At 48.5% G+C, this 15,764-nt stretch overlaps 1 protein-coding gene across 1 annotated transcript in view; it reads right to left on the bottom strand.

Annotated features, from left to right (window-relative positions):
* Positions 1 to 7,586: 7,586 nt before the first annotated feature.
* ERBB3 (erb-b2 receptor tyrosine kinase 3) overlaps positions 7,587 to 15,764 on the bottom strand; it is a 97,168-nt gene continuing 88,990 nt past the window's right edge. Inside the window, exons 24-28 of the mRNA XM_044449534.1 lie at positions 15,387 to 15,484; positions 14,186 to 14,338; positions 13,763 to 13,834; positions 12,907 to 13,174; positions 7,587 to 11,775 (exon numbers count right to left, since the gene is read on the bottom strand). Of these exons, the coding sequence (XP_044305469.1) occupies positions 11,234 to 11,775; positions 12,907 to 13,174; positions 13,763 to 13,834; positions 14,186 to 14,338; positions 15,387 to 15,484 (1,133 nt within the window). The 3' untranslated portion in view covers positions 7,587 to 11,233. The remainder of the gene's footprint in view (positions 11,776 to 12,906; positions 13,175 to 13,762; positions 13,835 to 14,185; positions 14,339 to 15,386; positions 15,485 to 15,764) is intronic.

A 15,764-nucleotide genomic window follows, 5' to 3' on the forward strand; every position in this document is an offset into this window, starting at 1 on the left:
ATAAGCTTGTTTGGGCTGGGAATCTACTCTTAAAATATAAAATAAAATACACTATCCTCAGCGATTCTGTGGCCATAACCAAATTTGACACTTAGGCAGTGTGATGGTGAAATTGCAACAGGCATTGTTAACTGGTTAAGAAGGAAATATATGTGAATATTAACTCTGCATGTTGTATTCTGGCACAGGGTATTAACAAAGACTTGTTAATATACTAGCCAGACTCAAAAGTTTTCAGCTTCCCTTTGCCCCACTTCTAGCTCTGCCAGAGAACTGTAGATAACTTTAAAAATAAAGCTACTGGAATACCAACACCTCTTTGGCAGTTGAATGCAGTATTCACCTTTCAAGAAACAACACACTTGGAGAAAAGAAACTAGGAAGAAAGGAGGTGCTACAAGCTTCCCAGACAATGTATTGCATAGGTGAATAATTAGGAACTTGCTAAGGATTAACTAAGCAATGTCCCAGGAAACATTTACCACCACTATGTGAGTGGACCATCTACTGCCCTTTATGTCTGTTTGGGTAGGTGTGAGAGAGTCCAAACAGCAGGAGAGAAAATTCAAAAAAGGCAGGAAAATCACAGACATGCCTCTCGCTGTAACTCCATGGCAATCCTGCCCAATGACACAATGAATGGATGTAGCCACTGATGTCTCTGCAGTGTTAGCACACCTTCCAGTGTCACAACACACATCACACAACAACACCTTCATTCTGAGAGTCACAGTGGCATACTCCATAAGTCAAGAGACTGCAAAAATGGAGTCAGGAGTTTGAACTCCACGGGGGAAAAGGGCAGGAATGTTTTCTCGTGTACCCAGCAATGAACAAAGCATACCACTGATAGTGGAGGCTGCATACAACCGTCATCACTGATAGCCTTCTCTGTGAGCTGGATTGATCCCTTTTTAGGCCATCCAAACTTGAGATGTGTGATAACAAATTCCATCGCTTAGTAGACCTACTATGGGGGAGCAACTTGATATGTTGGGGATCCCTAGGCTGGATTGCAGGGACCACCCCAACATAAGGGGAAGGGAGCATTCATTGAACACACTCAGGGATGGAAGTGGTCCTCAGAGGGTTTTCCCACCACTCCCTCCAGCAGGACTTTGGTGTCTTAAGTGGTGGCTTGACAGTGACAGGGTAGCAGGTGCAATGTACCTTATGACACCAGCTCCAAGCTGGGAGCAGCATCTCTTCTTGTCTATTATGGGCCATGCAAGGGTACAGGAGCATGTCTGAAGCAAGCAAGCCAATACCCCTGTGCAGGGGAGAGAACAATAAACAATAGGCAGCAGCAGCTGGAGCAGGTGGCCTCTGATCCTGCAATCTGCAACTCAGTCTCAAAGTCAATGCACCTGCACTGGTAGGCCAACATTCAGGTGGCAAGTGGCATGGCGTGGAACAATATCTCTCTGGCCTCATCATGTCATGCCCCCTTTGAGCTCCAGTGATGGAAAACAGTGGCAGTAGCACAACATAAAAGCATGCTTCATACTCGTACTGAGGACAGTGCAAAAGAAAAGCCCTTCTCATCATGCAAGTGGCAGCCAAACCGTCCTGCTAACATCTCTCTGTCTAGAACACCTGGAGGACGACATTCTCAGGACTTCAGCCACAGGTGCCAAACACCCCCTCCAGAGAATGGGGCTGCTTGCCTACTGCAACTTACCCAGGGAAGCCATGGAAAGGGGTAGGGAGTAAATACTCTCTGTGCTCAAAGGGCTCTTCTTTTCTTCCTCTGCAACCCCTGGCTGTGTCAGTACTATTGCCTAAAGCATGTGGCCCCAAGTGCAGGGCTGTAATGCATTTCCTTTGCACCATCAGCCAGGAGCAGGCACAGGTAACCTCAACCATCTCTTTAACATGGGAGGACAAGATGGAGACCATGCTCCGGTAACTGGTGGGAGGACAGTGTCTGGCTAAAGGCTGAAAACACTGCCTGCTTTTTCCCATGATGATGGTGTTGAATTTCAGTTTGCTAAAATCATGTGATGTGCATGTTTATTATCTTGTTAATCCACACCATCGTAAACATTCTGAGTGAACTGGTCCTCTTTGCCTGAATCCTGTGACCCAGTGTTCCATGTTGGTGGGAGGGCACGCAGGGCGCATGCCTCCTACTTTCTCAGGGGTGCTAGTGGTGTTGGGCTACGTACTCGGATGCCCATGCTGAGCTTCTCATGTTCCTGCTTGTCCCGCTGCAGTCTCATGGGCCCATCATGCTCCTCCCCAGGGGCCGGGTTCTCTGAGGGCCAGGACTCTGGATGGGAATTTGCCAAGCAGCTGCAACTCATGAGCCAAACTGGCAAGCAGGGGCCAGTGCACTCCTTGGGGGTCCTAGGATGGTCCTTTGCCCTCACGAAAGAGCATGAAGCCCAGCGGTTCCAGGCAGCCAGTGAGGCCAGCGCCTTGGGCATCACCGGCACCAGCTGCCACCCCCTAGACACAGAGGAATGATCTACCCGCAGGGGGTTGGAAGACAGCAGGAAGCATTTGGGCTTTGCAGCAAGGTGCTGCTGTCCAAGGAAGTGGAGGGGCCATCCCTTGTGCCCCCTACAGCTACGCAGCAGCCGGAATGGGCTCCCTGAGCCACGGCGGGCCCTCCTGCTGGCACTGTGGAGGCAAGGCAAGGCAAGGCAGGGCTGGGCCCTCGGGGCCTTCTTCACACACCAGGTGCACTTCTGCTGCCACACTGAGGACTCCGCACCTGCCTGCCCATGCCCCTGTGCTCGTGTCCTGGCAAGGCCGAGGAGGAGAACAGCCTGGAACTGGGAATGGCTTGGGTGGTAGGTGCTGAGTTGCTTCTCTGCCTGACCAGTCCCAGCTGTTCGCAAGCAGCAGGCACTGCCTGGCACAGCACAGAGCAGGCCAGGCATCCTTGAAGAGGGAGGGCTGCTCTTTCTGCCTCTGTGACCAGAAGGCGGGTGTGACGATCCTTGCTTCTGGATGGGGGCGGCAAGAGAGGTGGAAGGGCTACCTTTTCCAGGATTGCAACTGGGAGCTGCCCAGCACACTGGTGCTGCCTACCACCTCGTCTCCCACCCAAACAGGCACCTCTGCAGATGAAGGATCTGCTGCTGTTGGGCACACTGGAAGCTGCCTCCCCAGCAGACACCTCATGGCTCATTTTCCCTTCAGTATTTTGACTGTCAAGCCACCTTTCATCATTCTCATGCTGGCATCCCCAAGCAGTCCCTCCAAGGGTTCCCAGCAGCACTTGTCTGCCCAGCATTTTGTAAAAGTTTACACAGTTGTGTGCAAAAAAAAGAATCCCATTTGCACAAATGTGACTGTTCATGTAAGTGTGAATGGGAGGATCACAAGCCTCTGTCAGAGCAATGTCCATGGGGGGGGGGAGGGGGGGAAGGAGGCACCCATCCTGGATATTGCCCCAACAGAGGGGTAAGGTCTCTCTCCCACTGCTTCCTTTAGTTTCCTTTCACAGCTCTCTGTAGGCAAACCCTCAAGAGAAAAACAAGTCATGAGAAGAAGTATTTTAGACTTACCCTCCTTTCTCAGCAAGATACTTTTCTTTTTTCATTTGTCCCCTTTGGTCTCCACAGTAATGCAATGGTCTTGTTTTTAAGGTGGAACTGCTAGGCAGTGAAAAGTGTCTTGTTGGGTATGAAATGACGCAGGTGCATCGAGCCTTCTTCCTTTGTGTGCCTTGGCTCAAAGTCCCTGGGCCTGCCTGATCTGTGTTCTTTCTTTTAGTGAACTAATTGTAGTGACTTTATATTGCATCTTCAAATATGCATAGCGATTTACAATGAAATGTATTAATCCTCACCACAGCCCAGGCAGCTCATGATTAATCCTACTGTATAGATGGGAAACTGAGATAATTTGTTCCAGGCCACTCAGTACATGTTCACCTACTGCTAACCAGGGATTTTAATCAAAGTCTCCCAGATCAAACTCCATTACTCTATTCAGCTTTGCCCATTTTACGATTAGGCTTTGCCTAATCTATTCAGATGGTCATGTAGAGCCAACTGAGATTAGAAACAGAAAGAAAAAGACTGCACAATCTATTGTCTCTGTATGTCTTAACTGAAGGAGGTTCTCTCCCCACGCTTTTTTTTAACCGAACTAGTTTCTGTTGGTGAGCTATGTAGTCCAATTTCTCCAGGAAAATCACATTTGAACGCCGTTAACATGGATCCTGCTTTACCATTCTTACGCTATGAGAACACTCAGCTTTCCTGGATAAGAAGCAGCAGAGACATCCATCACTGTCTTGTACTTTTCTGCCCTCAGTAGAGTTCTTTGAAGTTTGAAACAGCACCTCCCTCATGCTGAACAACAAAGTATAGTGCTCCAATTCGTGTCCCTCCATGTGTTTTCACCTACTGCAGCCCATCCCTGGTTATGCTGGTGACAGCTGATGGGAGCTGCAGACCAAAAGATATGGAGGGACACACGTTGCCCACTCCTGTATCAAAGTCACCTACTTAAGACTAATTGACAAATTATTCTGGTTCTTGGTTGGTTCACCACTTGAGACTAGGGTGATAGGGCAGTTGAAGCTGTGATAATATGCACACTTGCTTAGCAATAATACCTCCTGAACACAGTGGGACTTACTTCCAAGTAACTCTGAATGGGATTTGGGCTAGAAGAGCACGAGCTGTAAATGTGCAAGTCTCCGCTTCCAGTCTAACCTTGGTTGTGACGTCAGTGTCTGACCTTATATAAGCCACTAGTTCTATGTGAAGAACATTTACCACCTGGAAAATCTCTATTAGATCTGTATATTTAAAGCCTAGCACATTGTCATCTTTGAAAAGAAGTTAAACCTGACTGTGCCTGCAGCAGATGTTGACGTGATAAAAGGAGGTACCATTGTTCAAAGCATGCTTAGGTGGCCACTTTTGTGAGGATCCCTTCTGCCTTGAGCTGGCACCGATCCATCCTCATCCCTTGAGAGACTCATTAATGCTGGAACTTGAAACTAATGAACACTAGGGGGGTCCACACTCACTACACAGATGTAACACTCAGTGCATACTTTCCTGTGGGTATGATACTGTCCCACCATCTACAGCTCCCTGAATCTTTTCTTGCATTTCTTGCTGCACTGGGAGAGTTACGGAAGAACAGCTCGGTCTCAGCAGCAAGAGGACAGAGAGCCATATGGATGCATGACACTGACCTATGTGCCTAGCATTAGCGTCTGCCTTCTCTTTGGCAAAGAGCCTGTGCCTTAAACAGCTGTATAGCAGGCAGAAAACGTATTGCAGCTTTTCCCAACATGAAAATGAAATGAAAAGCTGCCTGTCACATCACTTCATAAAGAAACTCTTCATAAAGAAACATAGAAACAGAGAGAGTCAAAAGGGGCTTCCCGGGCCATCTAGTCTGACCCCCGGCTCCAGCCGGCTCCGGTCACGACATGCCCACCATGTGCATGTCCAGCCTATCTTTGAACACCCTCACTGATGGGACCTCAACCACCTCCCGTGGAAGCCCATTTTTGTCCAAAAAGTAAAACCCACCCTGCAAAAACCTGTGGCAATCCTATTTGATTATATCTCCAAAAACCTAAGTGCTGTCAGGTGGTAGTAAGCCTTCGCCCCCTTTGCAGCTTATTTTTGCTGAGATAATGTGTATGGCTGTACATTGAAGATTAGGAAAAGTAAATGTTGGATGTTGAGTAATACTGTGTTTCTCACCCACACCAGTAGTCAGACAGACATGGGTATCAATGCCACTTTTTATTTTCTGTTTAAAACATGCACACACAAAGCTTCTGTGAGGCCTTCAGCAAAGGAAGTGCCTTTGTCAGGAAGAACTGGTCATCTTCAGAGCTGGTTCATGCCCAGCACTTGCCCTGCAAGGACATAAACAAGCCCACTGGCACACACTCTTGCAAGGAAATGCCCCCATGCAGTCTCTCACTGACTGCGAGTGAGAAAGGATGAAGAGTATGTCCACCCTACACCCTTTTGCTGGTTAAACAGGCATCGCCTTCTCAAGGGAATCTTGGGAACTGTACTTCAGCGGGAGATGGGGGAAGTTGCTAAAAATCTCCAAATCCAATTCCCATCAGTTCCTCACCAAACTACAATTTCCAGGATTCTTTGTGGAACTAAAACTATTATGGGTGTGTTACTAGGGCCTTCAAAGACAACTTCAGCACCTCTGAATAAGTTATATTTGAAATAAATCGATCCTTTAGAAGAGTAGTTGCAATGTTCTTTTTAAAATTTGGCTTAGGGAAAGATGCTGTGTCATCCCAAAGGTTGCATCCCTTTAGCACTAGAGGCATAGCCAATAAAATACAGGCATTTAAAAAGTTACAATTCATACCAGCATATTTTATCATAGGATTTTCCTCTAATGAGGTTACCCATCAGTGTTTGTTTTTTTACTGGTCTTGTTCCTCTGTCTTTCACAATACCCTGACATATATAAATTAAATAGGTAAATTTTATATATAGGTTTATGGCAAAAACAGTAGACATTTATCTGGAAGTGAGCCTCACTGTTTCTAAAGTCGCAGAAATTGGGCCAGAAAAAATGTGGAAATGTTATGCCACCTCTGTGACCATTTCCTGCCTACTAGATTCAGCTTTCTTAACCACATATATTTAATCAAGTAGAAAAAATGAGTAAGACCTGAACTCATCTGAGTGCATCTCCTTGCATCAAGTTTGCTCACCATCCTTCCAATTTGTTTATGTCTTGGCACAGGAGTACTTGGTTGTCCTTGCTCATAACAACAGAGATGTCACATTTTTTGTTTTTTTTTAAACACCACCATTATTCCCCGTGACACTGAAGCGGGGACATTGTACAAAGCAATTCAAAGTGTGTAAACATTGGGATTCCTTCCAGTTCAGATTTTTTTTAAAAAAAAGACAAAAACCTTCATTTCACCATTTTCATGTCAAAAAGACAAAACGCTGCAACACGATTTTTATGACAGACAATATACACATTCAGCTTTGGGGTACACATTATCAAATGTGACACTATTACCCTACAAATATAAAAATGCAAACAAAAAACGCCAGAGCTAAGCTAAACCATTGAGGTTGCTTTCATGCTTGTTCATCACTGCATATAACAATTGGCATTTGTTAGTTGTTCCCCAGTTTAATTGTCCCAGTCCTAATGTTCCTTAGTTTGGCTGCTTCCCTCAAGCCATTCATACCGCGCATAGATCAAGGAGCTGGAACACCTCCCTCTCATAACTTTGCTAACTCAGAACTGCTCATTTTGAACTAACTCTGATTTTTCACCTTCCTGTCTCCACTGGACTCTGACTCTCTCTTTCACAGTCAAAATATGGAGCTGGAGAGAAAGTGTGCCCCTTTTATTCACACCTTGCAGCATATCAGCTCTGACTTAAGTGTGGCCCGGTCTCATTCTCAAGAGCCTCTGGTAACTGTAGGGCTCCAAACCTTATTCACGTAAGTGAAGCTCATTTGTTCAAATAGACATGGATGCAGGAGGGGGCTAGAACAATTACACAGAAGAGAGTTGCAGCAAATGTGACCATTCCCAGAACAGAGCCGTAGCTGAAACTTATGGCACATTCTAGAGAGTCTGGTGTGCTGGACCTCAACACTATTTTATATGCAACTTGTAAAAGTACTTTGATAGTTATGAGCATCAAGATAACACTGAATTTTTATTCTTGGTACTTTCTGAATTCAATACATGCCTGCAGTTTGACTCAGAATGAGCTCCTTGGAACAATCAAGCTTTGTTTGTTGAATGACTGCCATGCAATGCTTGGTGTTGTTCTAGGGCTCTGGTCCTTAATAAATTCTTGGGGCCAGGAGTGTTTGCAGGAAGGCGGGATGTCGGTCCAATCAAAATTAAGCAGTAACTACCACAACCACAAAGGATTCCATTGAGCAGGTCTTAATTGCTGCGAAGTTTTGAAGAAAGGAAAAGAAACCTTGAGAGGTGGCTTGGAGGATATTTCCTGGCTCTAGAAGTAAAGCTAAGAACTCTTCCATGATATCACCCAATTCTGAAGTGATGCTGCTTTTTGTAGACCCTGATGGTGTAATCATATGCAGGTATACTCAAAACTGGAACGTTCTACTATGTGCGATGGGGCATTCTCTCATTTTGGCTGAGCATGTACGGCCTACTCAAAGATTACTTGCATGGCTATTGGTTATGCTGGATATCTGTCATCTCCTGTATCGGAGGCATGATGTCTCTCAATACGGTTTGCTGGGCAGTACAAGCAAGAGGGTATTCTTGCACCCCAGCCTACTTGCTGGCTTCCCACAGGCATCTGATTGGCCACAGTGGGAACTAAATGCTGCACTAGATAAGCCTCGGCTCTCATCTACGAGTGCTCTTATTTTAAGTACTGCAGTGATTTTGCCATATTTGTCCTGTAGTATGACAACAGGATAGGGTGGCTTCATTTCTGTGGGAAGAGAACAATTTTCTATTTCCTTCTCCCCTGAAACCCTTCTAGGACCCATGACACTTAGCTTTGGAAGTTTCTCTCCGATCTAGGCCTTGCGCTGCGTTACAAAGCCCACATGTGTGATACGCAGAGACCACGACGAAGAACCCTTCCCTTCCTTCCTTCCTTGATTTATATCCAACCTTCTTTTTTAAAGAAGTCAAAGCTGCTTACATCATTCTCATTCTCCTGCTCCCGGTCTTATCCCCTGTGAGGTATGTTGGGCTGAGTCTGTGAATGGCCCAAAGTCACCCAGTTGACTCCATGGCTGAGTGAGGACTAGAACCTGGATCGCCTGGGTCCCAGACCTGTGCTCTTAACCGCTACACCACACTGGCTCTCAATTCTTTAGTGAATTTGTAGTGGAATCAGTAGGCGAATTAAAAAGCAGTAAGTTTTTACTCAAAAAGACTCTAGGGGGCAGTCTAACAGCACACCTAGCTCCCTGCTCTTACATTATCCAGCACCTCTTGGGTTGGAATTGCTGAGAAATGCCTCATGTAGAGAAGCCCAGTACTATTGATAGAAGCCAGGAAAACTTGGCTGCCTTTCAGCTGTTGATATTTCACCACACCCTGTAAAGCTCTGATCTGAAATGGAAACTCATTTGTTTTATCAACTCCTGGTGTTTCTCACAGTGGGCAGGAGAGAAGGAACACATAGTGGACAGAGTATACCATAACCACAAAGTCTAAGAACTTGCAAGGCAAAATCTGATTGCTCCTTCAGGCTGTTTAATTACCAAACAAGCTTGGTAAGGAGGAAAACCTGGGCCTGTGCAGCCATGGTCTGATAGAAAGTGGAATTCCTCTCATACACAGCACACTCCTCCTCCTCCTCCTCCTCCTCCTCCTCCTCTCTACCCCCATTTGTTTGGACTGGAGAGGTTGGAGAAAGGATGGAAATACATTCATATTCTCTACAAACCTTGATTTTTGTTGTTGATTACATAACTGGTACAAAAATGCATTACATTTTGAAAAATCTCCTTTCAGCCACCTATTAGCAATTCAAAGGGGAGCCTGGAGAGCAACATAGAGGACTGTAGAACAATCTGGATGTTTTTTCCCCTCACCTAACAGCGCTCTGCAATGCAAATTATGAACCAATCCAGAATGCAGACCACGTTAGAACCAGATTACAGAGACCATTTTCAGGACTCAAGACACGATATGAAGACCAAATTCAGAGCTTTACTTAAAGCCTTCGTCTCTCCCTGATTCGATTTGAGTTTCTCCCTTTTGTAAATATCCTTTATATGATGCAATCCCAAACGTGTGGGAACAAAGTCAAGGCTATGTACAATATGACTGGCCTTCAGGGAAGGGTGGGAAGGTGGTGATGAAAGGGAGAGATCTGTTCCCCAACCATACTCCCATGTAAAGAAATCTGATTCGGAAGAATCAGGAATAACATTATTAAGGCCCATAATGCACCTTTGCAGCCTCCTGGGTAGAGGTAGAGTCTTCAGCAGTAAAACATCTCCCCTCACTTGTTCACTGATTGCAGCAAGCACTTTGTGATTGGTGCTGTTTTTACACATCCCGTCCTGTGACGCAGCATCCCATAAACCATCTCATTCCAGAAGGAAGTAAGAAGAATGTCGCCTCACAGGAGAACTCTCTGCTCCAAACTCTTTCTGCCTGCCAGTCTCTCTTCTTCAGAGCAGTCTGCGCTCGCTCTTTCTCTTGCTCTTCATTCTGAGATGCCGGAGATTACTACGGGATCTTCCACAGGTGAGACACAGAGCGAGAGAGAGGATTCCAGCTGCCTAGGGCAGAGATTCACGTTGAGGACTCTCACATGTTCGCCCCACTTCTCAAGCATCTCCATCCAGAGAGGAGCTGGTAAGGCACAAGGGTTGCTAATGGCACGCTGAAGCAGCACTAGCAGAGATGAAGGCAGGACGGTGGAGGTTCAGGGTGTGAAAGCATCTTTTCTAAGTGACGTGTCTGACTGAGAGGTAGGATCAAAAGGCACAAGTCCTAACTTGCCCATCCCTGGGCACATTGTTCCCCTACATGAGGTTGTAATAGACAGGCTTTCAGAAAAAGCACATCCTTCATATCCACCCTGATAACGAATCCTCTCTTCCTCTATTGCATACATGGTCGGGATGGGGCACAGCAAGCAAAGGGCACCCCCTTCTTCACCAAGAAGCCCTTCCCCAAATCTTTCGGTCACCTACACGGCTCAGCAGAGTTGGCTTGTGCTTGGGGCCCCCTGTCACTGATGGCAGAGGGCTGTCTTTGCGAAGGCTGCACGCCAAGCACCTCAAGGCTCGGACCGGTGCAGGGCGCAGTAACACCTCTTGGGCCTTGTCACACAGGATTCTGCCTGGCATCACAAACTGGCCCTGCTGCCAGGAGAGTTGGTGTCACCCATCTGGGCACCGGCTCCCCAGATTCAAGGAAGCCGCCGGCACATCTCCTCCTCCTCCATGCAGAAGCCCTACCTTGCAAAAGCGGGCCTCCCTCTGTGTTTGGACAGGAATGGATCCTGCAGTTTAGACAGGTCACCTGAAAATGGTTCTGTTTACCCGCGGGGTCCAGAGCATTTGAACTGCTGAGGTCAAACCGCAGGGCAAGGCAGGGAGCTCTGATGCAACCCCAGGGGAGCCTGCCATTGGCAGGTCTTGCTACACTTGCTCTTTATGGCCAGTGCCACAGTGCTTGCTTAGGAGCATCAGAAAGTCCTTCCTTTCGGCCCACAAGCACAACAAGAGCGTGGTTTTGGCTCTGGGTGCCCCAGAAAGGGACAGCGAAGCAGCCACCCATGGGCTTAAGTCCTCTGAGCATTGGCCTTGCTGAACAGCCGGCTGTGCCAGTAATCCGGATTGTCGAAAGCACAGTCTGAGGCCTCCAGCGTGCGCAGGGGCTTCATGAATCCGTTTGCTGGACAGGGTGGACTCTGGCAGCCCAGGCACTGGACTGGGGGCAAGACAGCATCCATCTCCTCATAGCCCTGCTCGTCTGGGGAGCCCTGGGTGATGCCGGAGTCCATGTCAGTATAGTCTCCCCGAGAGCTGCGAATGCTGCTCAGGGACTTGCTGAGTTTGGGCTGCTTGTTCATGTACTCATAGTCCTCTTCATCTTCCTCATCCTCCCGGCAGGGTGTGGTTAGTTGGGAGCTCGGCACACTGCCCAAGGATGCGCTCAGCTCTGAGCCCAGATCCATGTACTCATAGCCCAGTTCCTCCAGAGAGGCAGGCCGTGGTTGCGGAGGCTGCGGAGCGCGCCGGTTCATGTACTCATACTCTTCATCCACTTCATGCACAGGAAGTGAGCTGTGGGCCACGGAGGCAACGATGCCGGCAGCACGTCCTGCACAGGGGAAGAGAAGAGAAGAGAAGAGAAGAGAAGAGAAGAGAAGAGAAGAGAAGAGAGAAGCTTTTGAATGTTGCCATCACCCGCAGAGAGCAGCAGCAATTGCCAAGGGACCAGGCACTGAAGCGAGGGTACAGGTACGTGTTTTTGGCATTTATCGGCCACAGGGCTGTATTTACGAGGTGGAAGAGCATGGAGGTTATACATGGGGCTCTCGCATTCCTGCCCCTAGCCTTACAGCATGGGTTTCTGAGGCTCCAAGGGAGAAACCACACATGCGCTGCCACAGATGAAAGAAGGCACTGCTAGGAAATCTGTATGCATGGCCAGCGCAATCGCCGATCTAGCTTACGAACCGTTTGTACGAAGGCTGAAGGGCAGACAAAGGCAGCCCAGACTGTAGCCTCGACAGCACTGCTTTGTTTCACATAAGGCAACGCTGCAGCCGAGGGCAGGGGAGCTGTGGCTTTACTGTGTGGCCATTCCCAGTGCCAGGGACCTGGGATAACTCTGCAGCAGCAAGAAAGGAGGGAGGGTAAGGTGTCAGTTCTAACCTCTGCATGTGAGGTAAAGGTTTTACTGCTATAGTCATCAGTTCCCAAACTGCGATACTTCAGGCCCCTGGCACTCAAACCACCCAGCAAGCCTATAGGGTAAGGGTCTCAGTGGGAGGAAACAAGGGTTGCTGCACCCTGGCCCCTCTGGCCTCCTCACCCCATTCTAGAGAGCTTGTGGCTGGAGCCACCTGCTCTTGCTAGTCTGCTCTACAAAGAGCCCTTTCCTTGTGGCTGCCAGCACCCCGACCCCAACCTAGGAAGCCAGGAAGCAGTAAACTCCCTCATGATTCTTAATGTATTTTTTTTCCTACTGTACTAGGGCTGCATTCAGTTAGGCCACCAAGTTTCAGCTGCCACACAAAGCTAAACCTACAAAGAACGTGCTGCTGCAAATCAGAAAATTTAACTACCGGGGCAAACCTTGAACCAGGGAGAGTCAGACTGTGTTTGCTGCCCCTGCAGGCCAGGGCCACGACTACCCCGCCTCTTCCACCTGGGCACTGGGGCAATCCACCCCAGAGAGCAGGACACCTACTCTGACCCCGCAGCCCCTCCCTGGTGCTGCTCCCACCTCTGCCATTTCGATCCGGCATGACGTAGCCGTTGGCATCTTCCTCTCCATCTGTACTTCCAATGGGGAGCATCAGGCTCTCCCGCTGGGACACGTAGGCGCTGTCTCCCCGGGACCGCAGGCTGCGGCACAGGCTGCCCGACAATGACAGATCCTCCGTGAGGTCGTACTCGGAGGCAGTGCCCCGGCCCTCTGACGACTCTGACACGGTGCGGCCCATTGACTCCTGCCGTACACGCAAAGTCTGCCGTGAGCCCAGTCCAGTGCTCTGGATCACAAGGAGTCGGAGATTAACACACGGTTGACGCTTCACAAGATCCACCAACTGTTGACCCGACCCTGGGCATGCTGGGAAAGAGTGACTACACCCCTCTGTGGTTTCAGTCTTGAGGAGTGAGACTAAGTGTCACACAGTCTTGGTCTGTCCTGGACTTACACAACTTGTGGCCCGCTAAGTGGAACGCACCCTCGGACCATGCTTGCCAGCCCACCGAAGGCTCAACAGCCATCCCACTTTTCTGCCCGGCAACAGCAGGGTTGTCAAGTGCACAGCAGGCTGCATTTGATTCGCTGGTTCACACGCTGTGCAGGCCCCTTTCATGGCTGACTGGCATTGGCACGGCCAGGTCACCAGCCAATGTCTGCCCAGCTCCTTTAACAGGAGATGCAGGGACTGAACACACAGGGCAGGCAGTCCAGCACCCAGCCCTCTGTCCGTGTGCCAGCCAGCAGCAACCTCTCAAGTATCCCCTGTCAGGCTGCCCCCAAAGCCCGTTCTGATGAGGATCTAATTGGGCGCACAGCCCTCATTCTACACCGGCTCTCAGCTCCAGACAGCTTTTGAGGGAACTGGTACCTGGTAACTTCCAGTGAGGCTGCTCTGATTCATGGGGATGTATCCAGTTGAGGGATTCAAAAGATTTGGACTCTAGAGAAAGCAAGTAAGAGAAGATGTCAGTAGCAGGGCCAGTTTCAAACTTTTAAACAAATCATTTGTGAGCTTTGCCTTCCCTGACCTAGTGCCTTCCAGATCTGTTAGACTGCAACTCCCATTGTTCCCTGCTTTGCCAGCTGGGAGGGATGGGAGTGGAAGTCTAACACATCTGAAGGCTTCCTAGCAAGGATAGTCTGGTTTAGAGATTGGAATAATCATAGATCGCTTTTCAGCTGCATGTTTTCCAAGAGGCTTACATTATAAAATAATGTGAAATAGGCGAGAGCCGGGATCCCCAAATCATCTGTTTGAGCATGGCTGGCACTATGTGCGGGAGCGCCTTACCCGTATGGAGTCGATCCACTGCCTGGAGGCAAAGAGGTTATTAAGTTCCTCCTCTTCCTCCAACTCTGTCGCCATCTCCAGTGTCTCCATTTCATCCAGCTCCTTTTCACTGAGTGTGGGTGGTTCGATCGGGGAAAGCGTCCCACTCTCCCTCTGTGGGGAACAAGTATGACCTTCACTGTACTTACACTGGCCATCTTTAATGCCACACCAGTGGCTGCTCAGTTGCCCTGGAAGTACCTAAATGAGCACAGGACATCTAAACTCAACGTTGGAGAGGCCCCTGGGCAGTGCCTAGAGCTCCGGTGGGAGGAGAGCCCTCCTGTGCATGTGTATGGAGGCACCTTCCCCTTCACCCAAGCTGTGTGTGCGCACACACATATTACACCCAGGTACATGCAACACACACACAGGAGAACAATCCCTGAAGGCATCTCCCTCGTAGAACAGTGTAGCCTGAACACCTCAGGAGGCAAGCCTTTGTGGCAGAAACGGGCTTAGCCTGAGATTTTGGATCTCAGAGAGAAATGGTTGATTCTCTGGTATGGCAGATAGGAAATATTTAAATTTTTAAACAGTGTTTGAACAGTTACTGGCAGCCACATGGGGGATTTAAAATTTCAAGCAACTCTGTAGTTCTGTTAAGAAAACATTTAACATACTGAAAGAGGAACACCATGTAAACATAAGCAAAATCTGGCTACCAGTGGGATGTAACTGGTTTAGCAGCAAAGCAGGGGCTTGTGGCCTTGGTGGGATATTTTTAATATGGCCATAGCACTAACCACTTAGCACTGCGGAGGCCAAATCCTGCCCTCCTGCAGTCCCGATATGCCCCTGCCAGCTTTCTCCTGATGGTCACATCCCCTTCCCCTGCCCCCACTCCATTTCCCTTAACAATCAATCACTTCATAGTGTCCAGATTTTGTGCAGCTTCCCCTCCAAAGGGATGAAAAGCCTCCCCTGAGGATTTGTTTCTGGAGGGGAGAGCTTTAAACTGAAATATGCTGGGGACAGACTGATTAGGCTGGTTGTCTTTTGCCCCTCCCACCACAAGAAGAGTCTGGAGGAGCCTCTCTGGAACTTCATTCAGCTCCCAAGCCGAAGTACGCCCCACCCCCAGCTTAGCATCCACCAAGCCTCCAAGGGTTGTGCTTGCAGCTTGGGCTGCAGAAGGGAGTTGGGTCTAACTGGCACTGACCTTAATCACAAGGTAGCGAGGGGGGTCGCGTGCCATCCGTGTGAACTCATTTGCTAGCTCTTTGAAGGTGGGACGAATGTTCTCATCAATCATCCAGCCTATGGGATAGAGAAGGTGAAAATCTTTCAGGTACCAGTTATGCCATCTCCTAGGCGGCAGGGCAAGACTGTTTGCCTAAGGACTATCAGCCATCCTGAGGCTTACGCAAAGGACGGGGTAGAAATGTTTAAATTAAATTAAATTAAATTAAATTAAATTAAATTATTAAGGACTCCACTTCCTTCACAGCAAAAATTTTCCATGGACCAGTGTCATCAAAGGACAGTTAGAATCATACAGTTAGGAGAAGGGCATTTGGTCAAACATCCAGTCTCCCAT

This window comes from Varanus komodoensis, unplaced genomic scaffold, assembly GCF_004798865.1.
Source record: "Varanus komodoensis strain SLA01 unplaced genomic scaffold, ASM479886v1 scaffold59_1, whole genome shotgun sequence".
NCBI lineage: Eukaryota > Metazoa > Chordata > Lepidosauria > Squamata > Varanidae > Varanus > Varanus komodoensis.